The 16,372-nt window shown below is 44.3% G+C and overlaps 1 protein-coding gene across 4 annotated transcripts in view; it reads left to right on the top strand.

Moving 5' to 3' along the window:
- LOC139556401 (protein dispatched homolog 1-like) overlaps window positions 1-16,372 on the top strand; it is a 77,324-nt gene that overhangs the window by 54,671 nt on the left and 6,281 nt on the right. For 3 of the 4 annotated variants that reach the window (XM_071370312.1, XM_071370313.1, XM_071370314.1), the window contains one exon: window positions 708-1,356. In XM_071370312.1, the coding sequence (XP_071226413.1) occupies window positions 749-1,356 (608 nt within the window). In that variant the 5' untranslated portion in view covers window positions 708-748. The remainder of the gene's footprint in view (window positions 1-707; window positions 1,357-16,372) is intronic. The other variant, XM_071370315.1, reaches the window with a different exon arrangement.

Raw genomic sequence — 16,372 nt, 5'->3', positions numbered from 1 at the left:
ATTCACTGCTTTTGAAGTGTCAAGCGAATCATGGTTAAACCGCAGACATTCTTTTTTTCCCTCTTACTCTAAAATGTCCCAACTGAAGGTATTTTACATTACACATAGACATAGCCTGAACATATTCTGTCATAGGGGCTGAAACTAGCATCATAAAGACTTGGAGACCTCTGTTTAATCTCATTCTGTTGGAACCGTTTTATACATTTCATAATGTAGAGAGAGCGCAGGCTTCCCTGCACACAGGCTGCCAATTCATACCCTATCATATTCATACTTTATAAATCACACTTAAGACAAAAATGGCAATGAAGAAGCTAGAGAAATATGGTTAAAGTGACTAATATTTGCTGTTTAGCTATGAGTAAATTAATGAAGATTGATCCCTTAACTTTCGTCTTGCATGTACCTGTTCCCAACCTCTTCCTCGTCTAGAAAGAGCAAGTTAATAATCTGTTTTGCTAACCGTTCGTTGCATTCTGTTCAGATCTGAGTTTTGAGCGTGAACCCTTGTGCGTTTTTCTCTCATTCTCGTCCCTTTGCCCACACAGTTCCCTGGGCTCAGGCATCCACACGCTCTCCTCTTGCTGCTCAGCTCATCAGCTCTGTGTGAATAGAGTCAATGTTCAACTGAATGTCAACATGGCTGGCTACAGTAAAGAGTTAACTATGCGCCTGTCTGGTTTTCCTCCCATTTTTTTCTGCAGAGGAGTGGCAAACCCCGCGCCAGGCCGGCAGGAAGAGGACCATGGCCCTGAGCGATGCCAATGGTGACCTCCTGCTCCTCAGCAATGCCAGCCTGCCACCCAGCGCTACCACGATGGCCAGTGGCACCAGCAGCCCAGCTTCCAGTGCCAGCCTCAGCAACACGGAAGGAGGGGACGTCAGCGTTGTTTCCACACCTAGAACACAGCAGAGGCATAGGCACCAACCAAGGCCAACGCCTCCGCACAAGGAGCCCCAGCAGAGATCCAGAGTGAGTCAGGACGGAGGCGCCGTCAAGCAGAACGGCTCCCTTAGGGCCCCTTCCTCCTCCACCTCCTCTTCACACCTCACAGACTCTCAAAGGTTGGCCAAGCTCCTGCCCTCCGCACTTTCCACCACCTCCTCCCTCTCGCCTCCTCAGCCTCCTCCACTGTCTCCACCTCCCCCGTGCTGCCACCGCTGCCCATTCCATCCCCCCCTGTGCTGCCATGGCAACCAGCAGGAGTGCCACATCTTCCAGACCCATGCTCCCGCCCTGCAACTGCACCCGGGCTCCTGCTCCTGCTGCCTGCAGGCCTCCCCTCCATCCCTCTGTTTACACCACCGCTGGCAGGAGCACCTCCAGAACCAGCCCAATGTGGCCGGCCTCAGGTACGTGTGTGATGACTGTGTGTTTGTGCTTCTCTCTGCCATGGGGTGGCCTCAGGCATATCTCTATTACCGTGCCTCTCTAACAGAAGCCCTTTCATTGCATTTCCCTGCCGAATGGGTGGTGACTAAATGCTTACTAACATGTCACAGTTAGGGTTGCAAAGAGAGGAGGGTTGCAAAGAGAGGAGGGTTGCAAAGAGAGGAGGGTTGCAAAGAGAGGAGGGTATGTTAGAGAGGACTTTCGAAGTTTACCAGTAAACTACCAGAATTTGGTAGCAGTTGTGAATGAAGACAATAGTTGCAGAGTGAATTGAAAATGCCATTGTTGATTAGATGCTTTTTTCATTAATTTGGCTTTTTTTCTCTTGAACCAGATGAACACTGAAAAATATGGACACGGATATAAAAAATGAATACATTATACAGTACCAGTCAAAAGTTTGGACATACCTACTCATTCAAGGGTTTTTCTTTCTTTTTACTATTTTCTACATTGTAGAATAATAGTGAAGACATCAAAACTATGAAATAACACATATGGAATCATGTAGTAACCATAAGTGTTAAATCAAAATATATTTAGCCACCCTTTGCCTTGATGACAGCTTTGCACACTCTTGGCATTCTCTCAACCAGCTTCATGAGGTTGTCACATGGAATGCATTTCAATTTAAAGGTGTGCCTTGTTAAAAGTTAATTTGTGGGGGCCTCCCGGGTGGCGCAGTGGTCTAAGGCATTGCATCGCAGTGCTAGCTGTGCCACCAGAGACTCTGGGTTCGAGCCCAGGCTCTGTCGCAGCCGGCCGCGACTGCGCGCTGTGTTAAGAAGCAGTGCGGCTTGGTTGGGTTGTGTTTCGGAGGACGGCTTCCGACCTTCGTCTCTCCCGAGCTCGTACAAGAGTTGTAGCGATGAGACAAGATAGTAACTACTAACAATTGGATATGACGAAATTGGGGAGGAGAAATGGGGTAAAATTCAACAAAAAAAAAAGTTAATTTGTGAAATTTCTTTCCTTAATACGTTTTAGCCAATCAGTTGTGTTGTGACATGGTAGGGGTGGTATACAGAATATTGCCCAATTTGGTAAGAACAGCTCAAATAAGCAAAGAGCAATTACAGTCCATCATTACTTTATAAGACATGAAGGTCAGTCAATCTGCAAAATTTCAAGAACTTTGAAAGTACTGTTGCAGAAACCATCAAGCGCGATGATGAAACTGGCTCTCATGAGAACCACCACAGGAAAGCAAGACACAGAGTTACCTCTGCTGCAGAGGATACGTTCATTAGAGTTACCAGCCTCAGAAATTGCAGCCCAAGTAAATGCTTCAGAATTCAAGAAACAGACACATCTCAACATCAACTGTTCAGAGGAGACTGCGTGATTCAGGCCTTCGTGGTCAAATTGCTGCAAAGAAACCACTACTAGAGGACACCAATAAGAAGAAGAGACTTGCCTGGGCCAAGAAACATGAGCAATGGACATTTAACCGGTGGAAATCTGTCCTTTGGTCTGAGTTCAAATTTGAGATTTTTGGATCCAACTGCTGTGTCTTTGTGAAACGCAGAGTAGGTGAACGGATGATCTCCGCATGTGTGGTTCCCACCGTGAAGCATAGAGGAGGTGGTGTGGGGGTGCTTTGTAGGAGACATTGTCTGTGTTTTATTTAGAATTTATGGCACACTTTACCAGCATGGCTACCACAGCATTCTGCAGCGATATGCCATCTCATCTGGTTTGCGCTTAGCCCTTCAAGCTGTGTAAGGGCTATTTGACCAAGGAGAGTGATGGAGTGCTGCATCAGATGACCTGGCCTCCACAATCACCCGACCTCAACCCATTTGAGATGGTTTGGGATGAGTTGGACCGCAGAGTGAAGGAAAAGCAGCCAACAAGTGCTCAGGATATGTGGGAACTCCTTCAAGACTGTTGGAAAAGCATTCTTCATGAAGCTGGCTGAGAGAATGCCAAGAGTGTTCAAAGCTGTCATCAAGGCAAAGGGTGGCTACTTTGAAGAATCTCAAATATAAAATATATTTTGATTTGTTGAACACTTTTTTTTTTGGTTACTACATGATTCCATGATGTGTTATTTCATAGTTTTGATGTCTTCTATTATTCTACAATGTAGAAATGAAGAAAAACCCTTGAATGAGTAGGTGTCCAAACTTTATATATTGTGTGTGTGTGTATATATATATATATATATATATATATATATATATATATATATATATATATATATATATACTGGTACTGTGTGTTCATACATACACATATATATACATACATATATATATATATATATATATACATACATACACATATATATACATATATATATATATACATATATATATATATGAGAGAAATTATTCAGTTATAAATTACCATAGATTACCTGTAAATTACAGAAGATTACGGTAGCATACCACCCTAGTCACAGTGTTTAGCGATGATGTTATAGGTGATATGCAGTACCATATGTACATTACTGTTTAAGAATATGTACATACATGTAACTGAAGCCTTGACTTTTTCCCCAGTTATGCTTCAGAGGAATGTGTTTTGAGTCAACTGTATGTAGGGCAGGTTTTAAATTCTGATAGTAAAATATCTGAAACATTGTCAACATTTGCTATGATTACATTAAATTGTATTTTTTTTCATTACACCATGTCAGGCATTCAACTGCTTGCATGCCACAGCATTGGACCCTGTATTGAGAAATCAATACATAGTTTTAAGTGCCTTCCTTTCTCTTCTCACACATATCTAAATTCAGCTGTATAATCCCTCTGCCTGCCTGTTGTCCCAGTCCTGAATGTTCAGCTATGTGGAGGTCCAGGTTGTTGTCCTCGGGAGATAACCTGTAGGCCCAGGGGTCAGCTAAGCCAGCAGATGCAGGGAGGAGGGGTCAGCCAGCCAGGCACCCAGGGAGCACAATACCAGCCCCAGAGCAACCACCCTCCCTGCACCCCCAAGCCCCAATGAAAGAGCACTTTGAGAGCCGTGGGGGCTACAGGGCCGCTGTCCCTCCCCAGGCCCCAGACCATCCAGTCAATCCACAGTGAATGTCCCCCTGGCCTCTCCCAAGCCTCACCTCGCTCATCGGCTCTGAGGCTTTTCTAGGAGAGGTGCTGATGGTTTGATGATCTGTCTGTCCTATTTCCCAGACAAACACAATACAGACAGTACCAACACACAGCTCAGCCAGACTCGATCATCTCTGCAAGTATGTCTCTCCTCCCTGCTCCATCTCCCCAGCTGTAATGGTGGACCAGAGGGAGAAAGACCCTCAAGTACATGTATTGAACGTACACTAAGAATAAACAATAGTTTTGACTCTTGTGGGAGTTGTATATGTTTGTTCTTGGCGGTGTGTGACTAGCTGTTAGAGGCTTCGGTAGAGTTTTGTCCTGGGACATGTGAGTTGAAAGTTTGAAATGAAAAAAACAACAACAAAAAACACATGTGACTTACACATTCCCTGCGTTCAGACTGGGATGGTGGATTTGAACACATTTTTTGGCAAACATTTCTTTAAAAGGGACATATTTACATCTCGTTTTTCACCCCTCCAAAGCACAGACTGGACCATTATGAAACTGGAACCATTTCATGCTTTTCCTAATCATTTACACAGTTCTATATTTAACTCCACAGCAAATAAAATATAAATATTGAAGATGGAATTATTTACTCAGCTCCTCTTCATGGTAGCAAGTACTTTCGGGAGGTTGATTTGTGTAAGACTATATTTTTGCTTACTTTTCGCATGGAAATGTCCTGCCAAATGGGTTTAGATCCCTGTAAGTCCATTAGAGAGATGCTCTCTGTGGGTGGCTGTGAGAGCTTCGGTTTATGTACTCGTATTGGGTGGATACAAACTCCACCCACGCACATTATGCAGATGGGTGGGAAAATGTGGCAAAGGATAGCATTTCAGCCATTTGGATGCATTCACTGGCATCTGTGGCTTTCATAAAAACAATGATATATATATAATCCATGTCTGAATGAAGAGCAGATGTTCCTCAGCCATGTGCCTCTCTAATGTTGAACGGCTCTGTATTTAGTAAACAGGTCCCTCTTGTTCTGTGATGGCAGGTTTGAATTAAAGGCCAATGTTGAGTTGCTCTCAAATCCGATCCCCTTTACAGTGGTATTGTGCCTCCAATGTCTCCAGAGAGATTGGAGATTGGAAGATAAGAGAGAAGGATAAGCCCGGCTGTCTGGTACAGTCTCCCAGTCCCTGGCTGGCCCCAGACGTTCAGGGCTTTGGGCCTCTCCTTTTCCCCCGTGTTGGAGCACGGTGCGCCAGGGAATCCCTCTTCGCATGGAGGGAGAGGCTTTTTAATGCCTCGGTAATTTGAGGGTACGCAGTCAGACAAGATCGTGTCAAATATCAGTTTGATCTCAAAGGCTGTAATCCGCGAGATTAGGCAGAGGATTACGTGTATGATCACAGCACTTGGTCGTTACGCCCAGCTATGGAGACCCCCTCCTCCTTCCGATAAGGTTGCACTGGAGTTCTTTTGTCCAAGAACTATACAATCAAGAACTATAGAACTCCTGTTGAGACACATGCAGCGTATTAATCCACCCATTGTAAAATTACTGTCTCTCTCGATCTCTCTGTTTTACTCTGAGAAGTGAATGGATATATCCTTGGATGTAAGGATGGAAATCCACTATGAAGGAAAAGGTCAGCTCAGCAGAACGGTTGAGCAGAGGAAGGATCTATATGGTGGTCTGGGAAATGCATTAAGATTGTCAGTGTCTGGTAAGATGGTGACTGTTTTCTATGATTTGAGGATCAGGGGGAAACGATCAGTCAGAGCAGTAGATAAGTCTGTGACCTTGGGAAGTCAGCTGTTTGGCTGCCGTTTGACTACAGTTAGCCTCATCTCAATAGGTTTTCGGGCTCTGGGTTCTTCCAAGCCTGTAATTTGTTTTGATAGAATGCTCTCAAGGCACCTTTTCAGCTCCAGCTGCACTCCCAGATAGAGAGTGGCATCTACCTGTGCTGCCGAGACTGGCCTGACCTTTCATGGCTGAACAACCCCCAAAGAGCCCGCTGACACTGAACTATCCAGGGTCACGTCATGATTATAACCTCTCTCTCCACTCACCCGTGGAGGGCTTTTGCCCATGCGTTGTTTCCTGCTACATTCCTGTTATTCTAGCGGCCACAAGTTTGAATTGGTTTCATGCCTTCTCGGAAAGCAGGCATTCCTTCCCTTTTCTATAGAAAGGTCTATTTTTGTTAACTCACGCCTGTTTGATTTTGTACTCAACTACAGTTTTTTGACTGGAGGTAGGGGGTTTCCCTGGTGCACAGGAACACGTATAAAACATGACACCTCATCCGGCCTGAACGTTTCATTATATTGGATGAATTTAAGAATTCCTGAATTCCTGTTATATTGGATGAATTTAAGAATTCCTGTCAGCTGAATATGACATTAATTCATAGCCTGTCGTTTCTAAGAACTCCCGAAGGTTTCCCTTTAAACTTTTTACAATTTTTTTTTTAGATCATGACTCGTATCTTTTCCCCAGTGAGAGATCTCTTTTGGAAACATTAACTAATATACCAAACTGTCTGACAGCTGCAAGCCCCGACCGGCCAGGCGGCCTGAAAATGATCTTTGTGCTATGGATTTCAGGGTGCCAGTTTGACAAGGATTTGCGCATTATCAAGAATAACAACTGTTTGCGATGCCTGCTGCGGTCTGAGGAGCCTGGAGTCCTCAATGTGAACCCTTGTGAAGTAGCAGCAGGGCTTTTCACGCTAGCATTTTATCCATTTGGCCCATTAACCACTATACAGAGACATCTATCACGCCCAGCCTCAACACTGACTGCTAAAGATGCACCCTGGTGTCTGTGGGGAGATCAGGGGAAAGGAGAGACGAGCACCGCCTGCCCCAGAAAGACACAAAACACGAGGGAAAGCAGGGATGGAGGGAGGGAGCGGCCTGCTTCTATTTTATCTCCACCCTGTCATTCCACAGAACTACCCAGTTGGCTTCGAGTGTTCTGCATCTATGTGGTGTGGAGTGAGTTAAGCACAGGCAGTAGCCTAGTACACCACAACACACACTCCAGCCCATTCCTGATCAAGGAAGGGGTGTGTGTGTGTGTGTGTGTGTGTGTGTGTGTGTGTGTGTGTGTGTGTGTGTGTGTGTGTGTGTGTGTGTGTGTGTGTATGATTTAGCCTGCTACATGAGTTCAGGGAGAAGTTCCACTGAGAGACAGGTCAACACTACTCTGTTTCTGCCCCCAGGGCTCAGGGTTGCGATGTTGTAGATAATGTTTTTACCCCATGCATACCTTTACACAGGACCAACAGAATTGGGCCAAAAAGCTTTTTTCTTCCCCCTCAGGGACAATTTATCACCTACTTTGACACTCCGAGACACTTCTGCCTGTTGTAAAACTTGAGCAATTGGACCCTCCGGGCCTGTTACTTCAGCAGTTCATTTGCTGTTGAAGGTGGCAATCTGGGTCTCTTAAAAGCTTGTAAGCCGCGTTTGTTGATGTTAGACGTTTTCACCTGAAGAAACCCAACTTAATGATCCAAGTTACATGTTGTTAAGTCATGAACATTTCAATAAGTTCTAAAAACCAGAGGTAAGTTCGCTCCCTTTTTCAAATGGCAGTATTATAATGTAAGAGGAGGGATAGAGCGGGGTCGCTGTGGCCTTAGTGTGGTGTTTTTCCTTATTCCTCCCTGAAGGATGAGTGATGGGAAGAAGTTCACCGAGGACAAACGCTAGTAGTGTGTCCCATGTGTGAACCTTCCCCTACTCCGGCTGCTCTCGTCCACGGGTGAGGGAGTTGGGGGGTGAGAGGGAATCAGGGGGTGAGGCAGCTGACCCCCGTACCTGCGCGGGTGGATAATAAGAGGGGTGAGCTCCCAGTGGCCCTGCTCCAGATCCCGCTTTATACTGTATGGCCCCTGAGCATGAGGCAAAGCAAAGCCCATAAAGGTACCCACCCAAGATCAAAGAGCCATACTATCCTATAAACCAGGATCAAAGCTGGATCTGAACAGCACTCTGTCATAACTTCAAATTAGGTTGCTCTCTTTTTTTTCTTCTGGTGGAGGGAACAGTTGTTGAGGCTTCAGGTGGATGAAAGGCTGGCTGGCTGGCTGGCTGGTATGATCTCCACACTCTGAGGCTCTAGGCCTGCACTACAGGTTCTCCCACGGCTGACTCGGCTCCCTGGGGAAATGGGCATAACGGAAGATTTGATCATGTTTGTGTAATGCTTTAAAAATAGTTACTAGCATGTAACATGAGCCCTTGTGGATGCCCTTATAACAACCTGTCCAAGTGGTGTATATAAGGTCAAGGAATAATTGCTCACTCGTATGTACAGAATTGCATGGTTTATTTAGTTTATAATGGACCTTCATCAAGATGGGTCCAGTAGGTACACTTCGCTCCAGTGCTACAATAGGTGCTACTCCCCTCTCATTTGTTCTTATAGTAGTTCAAAACCTGTCTTGAGAATACACTGTTGTATTTTTCATCCTGGATTGAATGAATATTCACACATTTACATGAGAATGCATGCAGCTCAGTGTCCTGACGTCACTCTGATGTACTGTAGATGTGAGGGTTCCTATGAATCACTTTGCTTTGTCTCTTTTTTTTTCTTCTCCTGCCTCTGTGCACTTGGTGAACTTAGCTAACGGTTGGAATGTTGCAGTTCGGCCGGCCCCCTCACACTCACTCTCTCAGCCCAGAGAGGACAGGTCGGACTCCATCACTGACGCTCAGCCTCAGTCCCAACAGCCCTTGGCCGTGGTCTGCAGCTCACCAGACGGCTGTGTCACCAGACACCTCTAAGATGTCACAGCGCCGTCTTGCCAAACCCTCTTTGTCAAGAGCTGCGGTTAGAGCTGGAGAGCCTTCAGACACTGTGGCCTTAGATGGCCTGGAGAGAGCAGAGAACATGTATAGAGTAGTGTAAAGAGGATGTCTGGGGAGAAGGAGATGAAAAGGGTGAAAAATTGATCTCTTTACGCAAAAAATACTCTGACTATCTCTGAGATCAGTCCCAGGGCAACGAACAGTAGCATGCTGGATCAAAGAGACACAGGCAGGAGCTAGAGGCACCGCTGTGCTTGAAACTGGATATTGTGGGTAAATAGAGGAATATGTGGTGCTTGGGCTTTTTTTTTTAATGTGTTTACCTTTCTGTCTAGACATGTATGCATCTTATCACATACGTCTTAATGGAGGGCGTACCTTGACATTGGGCCAAATGATGAGTGGGAGGTTTAGTCTCAAAATGGCCACCACAACAGGCAGGGCAACTCTAGCCTGGTTACCATTCTGTTGAACTGTTTAGCCAGCATGACAACTGCAATAGAGTTGGCTAAAGCAGTAACAGTGTGTCAACTAAGGGTGGGCAGTTCATGTCAAGCATGCTAAAACGTCCAGATCTCCTTACCAGGTGGCTTCCAGGACTTAAGTTGTTGGACGTCTTCATAAAGACACTGGGAGAGGAGATGACTGGTCAGCACAGCTGCTTGCCGTTGGTTCCGCTCCTTGACTTTGTGCAGTAGAGGAGTCCCGGTCATGCAAGCAGCAAATGGGAACACAGTCTCCCATCTTTCAGAAGCCCAGTCCTCCAGGTCTGACGGCGGATGTTGGACGTAATGGGTTGGGGCTGGCAGCTGAAAGCGATTGGTTCCGCTGCTGGAGGTCTTGTGGAGGGCTCTGAACGTGTTCAGTGACTTAGACCTGTTGTTCTGCCATAGGAATAGGCCAACATACAACACATTCGTCTGGTACTGCCTCACGTCGAATCTGTGTCAAGACTGACATGACATCCATAGTTATGTTTATGATATGAGATGTGTGATTATTCATTAGTATTGGTGGTTGGGCGATATTAAGATGGCATCGTCTATCGACGATGATTGACAGCTATTGTCAATGGTGACGACATTGTGACGTGACAGACGATGGTTTAGCCTATTTGAACTTGACAGGTGCCCCGCAGTAAAGAACGGAGTCTTGCAGCAGGGAAGCACACAAGTGACATTCCTAGTAATTTGCCTGTTCCTATTTGCTATAGCTTATTTCAATAAATATGTGATACAGAACGCAGAGAGGAATGTAGTCCAGACAGAGCGGAGAATTGTCCAGTCAGAGAATATTGTTTGTCGGATGCATGGGCTTTAGTCTATAGCCTAAACCCATTCATATTTTTTTTAATGTAATGTACACCTTAGCTATCTTGTGTTTTAGATGTTTTAAAAAAGGGACTAATAATGAGATAACAAATAATAAAAATGACAAGTTTAAGCGAAATAAGTTATGCAGACCTCCAATCGAGTTGCAAACCAAATGGCCAATAACCCATCCTCATTCCTCCTACTGGCCTATCATAAAAGCCTTAAGACAAGTTAAAGTTATGAAAAGGGGCTTATTTCCCAAGTATTCTAGGCTACAAAAGGTCCTAAAGTTGTGGCTTTCAAAAATAACCAGAATGAAAGTCTATAGCCTAAGCCAAGGCTATTCTCAATCTCCGGTTTATGATGGATGAAACAAATGCTTTTCCGCCCTATTTTATTAGGCAAAATAAAGCAATTATTATCTAGTTCTGAAGACCACCCGTTCCTCATCAGACAGTTATTGCTCCATCACAGCTCACCACACATATACAGTTGAAGTCGGAACACTTCGGTTGGAGTCATTAAAACTCGTTTTTCAACCACTCCACAAATGTCTTGTTAATAAACTATAGTTTTTGCAAGTCGGTTAGGACACCTACTTGTTGCATGACACACGTCATTTTTCCAACAATTGTTTACAGACAGATTATTTCACTTATAATTCACTGTATCACAATTCCAGTGGGTCAGAAGTTTACATACACTAAGTTGACTGTACCTTTTTAAACAGCTTGGAAAATTCCAGAAAATGATGTCATGGCTTTAGAAGCTTCTGATAGGCTAATTGACATCATTTGAGACAATTGGAGGTGTACCTGCTGATGTATTTCAAGGCCTACCTTCAAACTCAGTGCCTCTTTGCTTGACATCATGGGAAAATCTAAAGAAACCAGCCAAGACCTCAGAAAGAAAATTGTAGACCTCCACAAGTCTGATTCATCCTTGGGAGCGTTTTCCAAACTCCTGAAGGTACCACGTTCATCTGTACAAACAATAGTACGCAAGTATAAACACCATGGGACCACGCAGCCGTCATACCGCTCAGGAAGGAGGCGCGTTCTGTCCCCTAGAGATAAACGTACTTTGGTGCGAAAAGTGCAAATCAATCCCAGAACAACAGCAAAGGACCTAGTGAAGATGCTGGAGGAAACGGTTACAGAAGTATCTATATACACAGTACGAGTCCTATATCGACATAACCTGAAAGGTCGCTCAACAAAGAAGAAGCCACTGCTCCAAAACCGCCATAAAAAAGCCAGACTACGGTTTGCAACTGCACATGGGGACAATGATTGTACTTTTTGGAGAAATGTCCTCTGGTCTGATGAAACAAAAATATAACTGTTTGGCCATAATGACCATTGTTATGTTGAGGAAAAAGGAGGAGGCTTGCAAGTCGAAGAACACCATCCCAACCGTGAAGCATGGGGGTGGCAGCATCATGTTGTCGGGGTGCTTTGCTGCAGGAGGGACAGGTGCACTTCACAAAATAGATGGCATCATGAGGGAGGAAAATTATGTGGATATATTGAAGCAACATCTCAAGACATCAGTCAGGAAGTTAAGCTTGGTTGCAAACGGGTCTTCCAAATGGACAATGACCCCAAGCATACTTCCAAAGTTGTAGCAAAATGGCTTAAGGACAACAAAGTCCTGACCTCAATCCTATAGAAAATGTGTGGACAGAACTGAAAAAGCGTGTGCGGGCAAGGAGGCCTACAAACATGACTCAGTTACACCAGCTCTGTCAGGAGGAATGGGCCAAAATTCACCCAACTTATTGTGGGAAGCTTGTGGAAGGCTACCCGCAGCGTTTGACCCAAGGTTAAACAATTTAAAGGCAATGCTACCGAATACTAATTGAGTGTATGTAAACCTCTGACCCACTGGGAATGTGATGAAAGAAATAAAAGCTGAAATAAATCATTCTCTCTACTATTATTCTGACATTTCACATTCTTAAAATAAAGTGGTGATCCTAACTGACCTAAAACAGAGAATTTTTACTAGGATTAAATGTCAGGAACTGAGTTTAAATGTATTTGGCTAAGGTGTATGTCAACTTCCGACTTCAACTGCACACACGCACACACACACACACAAACCTGCTCCATGCTGCAGCTCCTCCTCCAGAAAGGGATATTAGAAAAGATTTGCCTGCACTTAGGCTCTGCTCTTTCAACAACATTAACTTCCGTCATGATTCAACCAGTTGCGTTCGATTTTGCATTATAGCCCAACTGTCGTTATTTTATTTTTTAAATACAATTTTGGTTGGCCAATAGGGGGTGAAATGGCATCATATGGGTACATACATAATCACGATAGGAAAAAGGCTGACATCGCCCAACCCTAGTATTGCTAAAACCGGTTTAAATGTTCATCATGGACCTAGCCTATTTAGCAAACATCTGAACACCATAAGTGACTAGGCCTACGTTAAATAATTCACGACACGTAGACGGTCATTATTGGCATAGTGACTCGTGTATTGCGTAATTCGCCCTTCTCGGACTAGTTGACAAAGATGTCTGCTGGTTAGCACAGTGCAGGGTTGGTGATGGCATGTGCAATACCCTCACATTCCTTGGATTGTGGTTCTGAAGCCCCTGGACTCAGGGGGTTAAGCTGGTTGCTATAAAGAGAGAGGCCACAGGATAATAAAGACATCTCTTGGACAGCTTGTAACTATTGGCTACAGTGTTGAAATCCGGCCTGTTTGCCTGGAATTTGCACACGCCCATATTTCAATCCCAAGAATGTGGAGATGGCAGGTGTGACCTCCAGACCCAGTTCACTGGCGGATGTAGCTGTCTATGTCCCTTCTGCACTCACACATACACACTGCGCTTAGACTTATTATACAGCAATAATCTCTGATTCAGACTCATTTTCTCATACACGCTTGCATCCAGAGGCCTTGTTATCTCCAAAAAGACCTTGTCAGAGACCTGAGTTGTGTAACTAACTTGTAAGTACAATGTTACAGTATTATTTCTTACAAGCTTGTATGTACCTATAATCTATTTAAGGTATACAGTGGAAGTTGATGAACTTAAAGGGATACTTCTGGATTTTGGCAATGAGGCCCTTTATCTACTTCCCCAGAGTCAGGTGAACTCGTCAATACCATTTTTATGTCTGCGCCCAGTATGAAGGATGTTGGCGGGAGTTTCACTAGCCAATGCTAACTAGCGTTAGCGCAATGAGATACTTTAGACTGCCAGTCACTGCGCTTACGCTAGGTTGCAATTGTGCTAGTAAACAACTTCCTTCAAACTGCACGCAGAGACATAAAAATGGTATCCACGAGTTCCTCTGACTGTCTCCCTTTAAGTGCATGCTTGTGGCTACTCCCTGATGATCAATATATATATATATATATATATCTTCTTTTTTTACTCAACATTTCACTACAATATGTAATGCCTAATGCATCATGCTGATATTTGGATTTCACCCTCAAGCCAATCTTACAATTCCATCGCTTGAATGAGCCTCTAATTGTGTGCAGTGTTCCAGTGAGTTTTAATCACGGGAGCGAATAATTGAGAGTTGACAGTAATTGCTCTTGCCCTAACTTGAAAGCTTCATGCAGCCCCCGATTTCCAGAAATATCTGCCGTGTCTGTTAGCAGTTTTCCCCCCTCAGCTCTGTGACCCCTGACCCCTCTCGCCTCCCTTCACTCCACCACACGTCAACATGGCCACCTCAGCCTAACCCAGCCACTGCTCCAAAGTTACTTTATTTATTAACCCAGTGATCCATAAACATTCCCCTTTCTGATAAATAGAATAACATTTAGGAAGGGTAACTGTTGTAAGTTTGTGGAAGAAATGTGGGGAGTTTGTGTGAAGGGGGACTGGGATCAGAGGAGTGGGAAAAACCAGACTCGTGGTTTGTCATCCTGCTGGATTTAGAGACTGTGATCATCAGTCAACGGATTTCTCCTCCACACCCCACTGCCGCCTCCTTAAAAAACATTTTTAGTCTGCGTTTCTTCACATTGCTGCTCTCATTGACAGATTGGATGACAGAGAATTGAGACACAAAGCTTGTCTTTTGAATGCCAACTTCAATTCCTAATCTAGGCCTATACTTTTTTGAAAGCGAAAAAAAACAGTTGAAAGTTTCATGTGGAAGCCATAGTATCTGAGGATTCGGATATCTGTCGTGAATCCACAGTATAGTCCCCTGTTTAATACATCTTATTTGTCTGAAATGCAATCATGATCCAAAACAGATCTCGCAGATAAATAGGCAGCAGTGCTCTTTTTGATGGCTCCTCGACTAAAGATGTTTTATGAATCCAGTCCAACTATTTCCAATAACTCTACTTCATTCTGAACCATAATATCTCTGTCCCGAATTCCGCTGTTCAAGGCCCCTACATGGAAACTAATGGACAGCACAGAAAAGCAATAAATTAAGTTAGACTTTTCCATGGCAAACAATGCTAACTTAAGGGGGATATGTTTTTCATTAGGCATTGTTAGTATCAGGCTGTAACATTTTAAAAGATGAATCCCTGGCTATTTTTCTTGAATGCAAAATTATAGCAAGGAGTCACACTCCATTTCTATGTGGTAGTGTTAATGGGACTTACCTTGTCTAGAATATGCTAATTGTTCTAAGCCAGTGCCATACAACATCTGGTTGTCGTATTAACATGTCCAGATAACTTTAAAGGGGATTTACTGCCTCCCCAGAAGTTGTTAGTGGTGAAAAATTCCCGCCAATAGCTTTTGTTCATCTCTGCCTCACCGTGCCATGGCAACCACTAATTATAGCATTCCATGGATTCCCTTTTAAAGGGAAGGAGGAAAAATACATCCATCTCTTGGCCATATTGCTCCAATCACGCTGAAATATCATGTGTGCTGTGATTGGCTGAGGCAGAGGATCGTCTGAGTCCACTTCCTGTTTGGGATACTGATTTCCTTGTTTTCGTTTCTTGTGTGTAATCTTACCTAGTCCCTGATGTGGGCTGTGAGGTCTGTGCCAAATTGTGACTGGTAGTGCAATACTCATGCAGGTTGCAGTGAATAGAATGTGGATAAACATCAAGGTTGCAGTAGAAATCATGATGTCCTTCCTTGGACATGAAGTTAGGACAGTCTGTCCATTTCTACAGATTTCTTTGTCACAGCTGTGATCACGTGAGTCTGTCCCCGTCTCCTCTCTGTCATTTGCTGTCAGTATGAGCATTGTGTATATTGTATGTGAAGACATCTCCAACCCACCCCTTCCACCTCTACTCTCCCCCCTGCCCTCACCCTTCTGGCCTTGCTCTTATCTGTACCGGGTCTGTGTGATCCGGTGGCAGTATCTGATTCCCTCTGACTCATGCTTGCACTCGGCAGCCCGGAGGCTTCCCACTGCTCTGGGAAGGTGCTGATGGGAAGTCCAGACAAATCCAGAGCAGCTGAAAGCTTCATATGGCAACGGGGAAGCCCAGTGCAGATCCTCTCTGTCTGTGTTTATGGCACAGGAGACATCACCACTAATGGGACTCTAGTCCTCTAAATCTTTTAGCTAAGCTTTACAGATTCTTCATGCACTGCAGCAGTGTGTGGGGTTTTTGTAGATTAGAAACACAAAGCTGACCTAAAGAAAGAGATTGATTTGTGTTGTCTAAAACAATTAGCGTAATAGATTCTTCATTCACTTGCACATCTGATTGGTATTTTTAAAATGAAAATGAAAAACGTTACACTCGGGAATGGGGCCTCTTTTTGGTTATGTTAGTTTGAATACTGCGAGTTGTTCCCCACAAGGTGTGTGCTGTATTGCTGCTCAAAAACATTTCATGA

Source organism: Salvelinus alpinus, chromosome 27 (assembly GCF_045679555.1).
Source record: "Salvelinus alpinus chromosome 27, SLU_Salpinus.1, whole genome shotgun sequence".
In the NCBI taxonomy this organism is placed as follows: Eukaryota; Metazoa; Chordata; class Actinopteri; order Salmoniformes; family Salmonidae; genus Salvelinus; species Salvelinus alpinus.
This window is presented reverse-complemented; position numbering and strand designations above follow the sequence as displayed.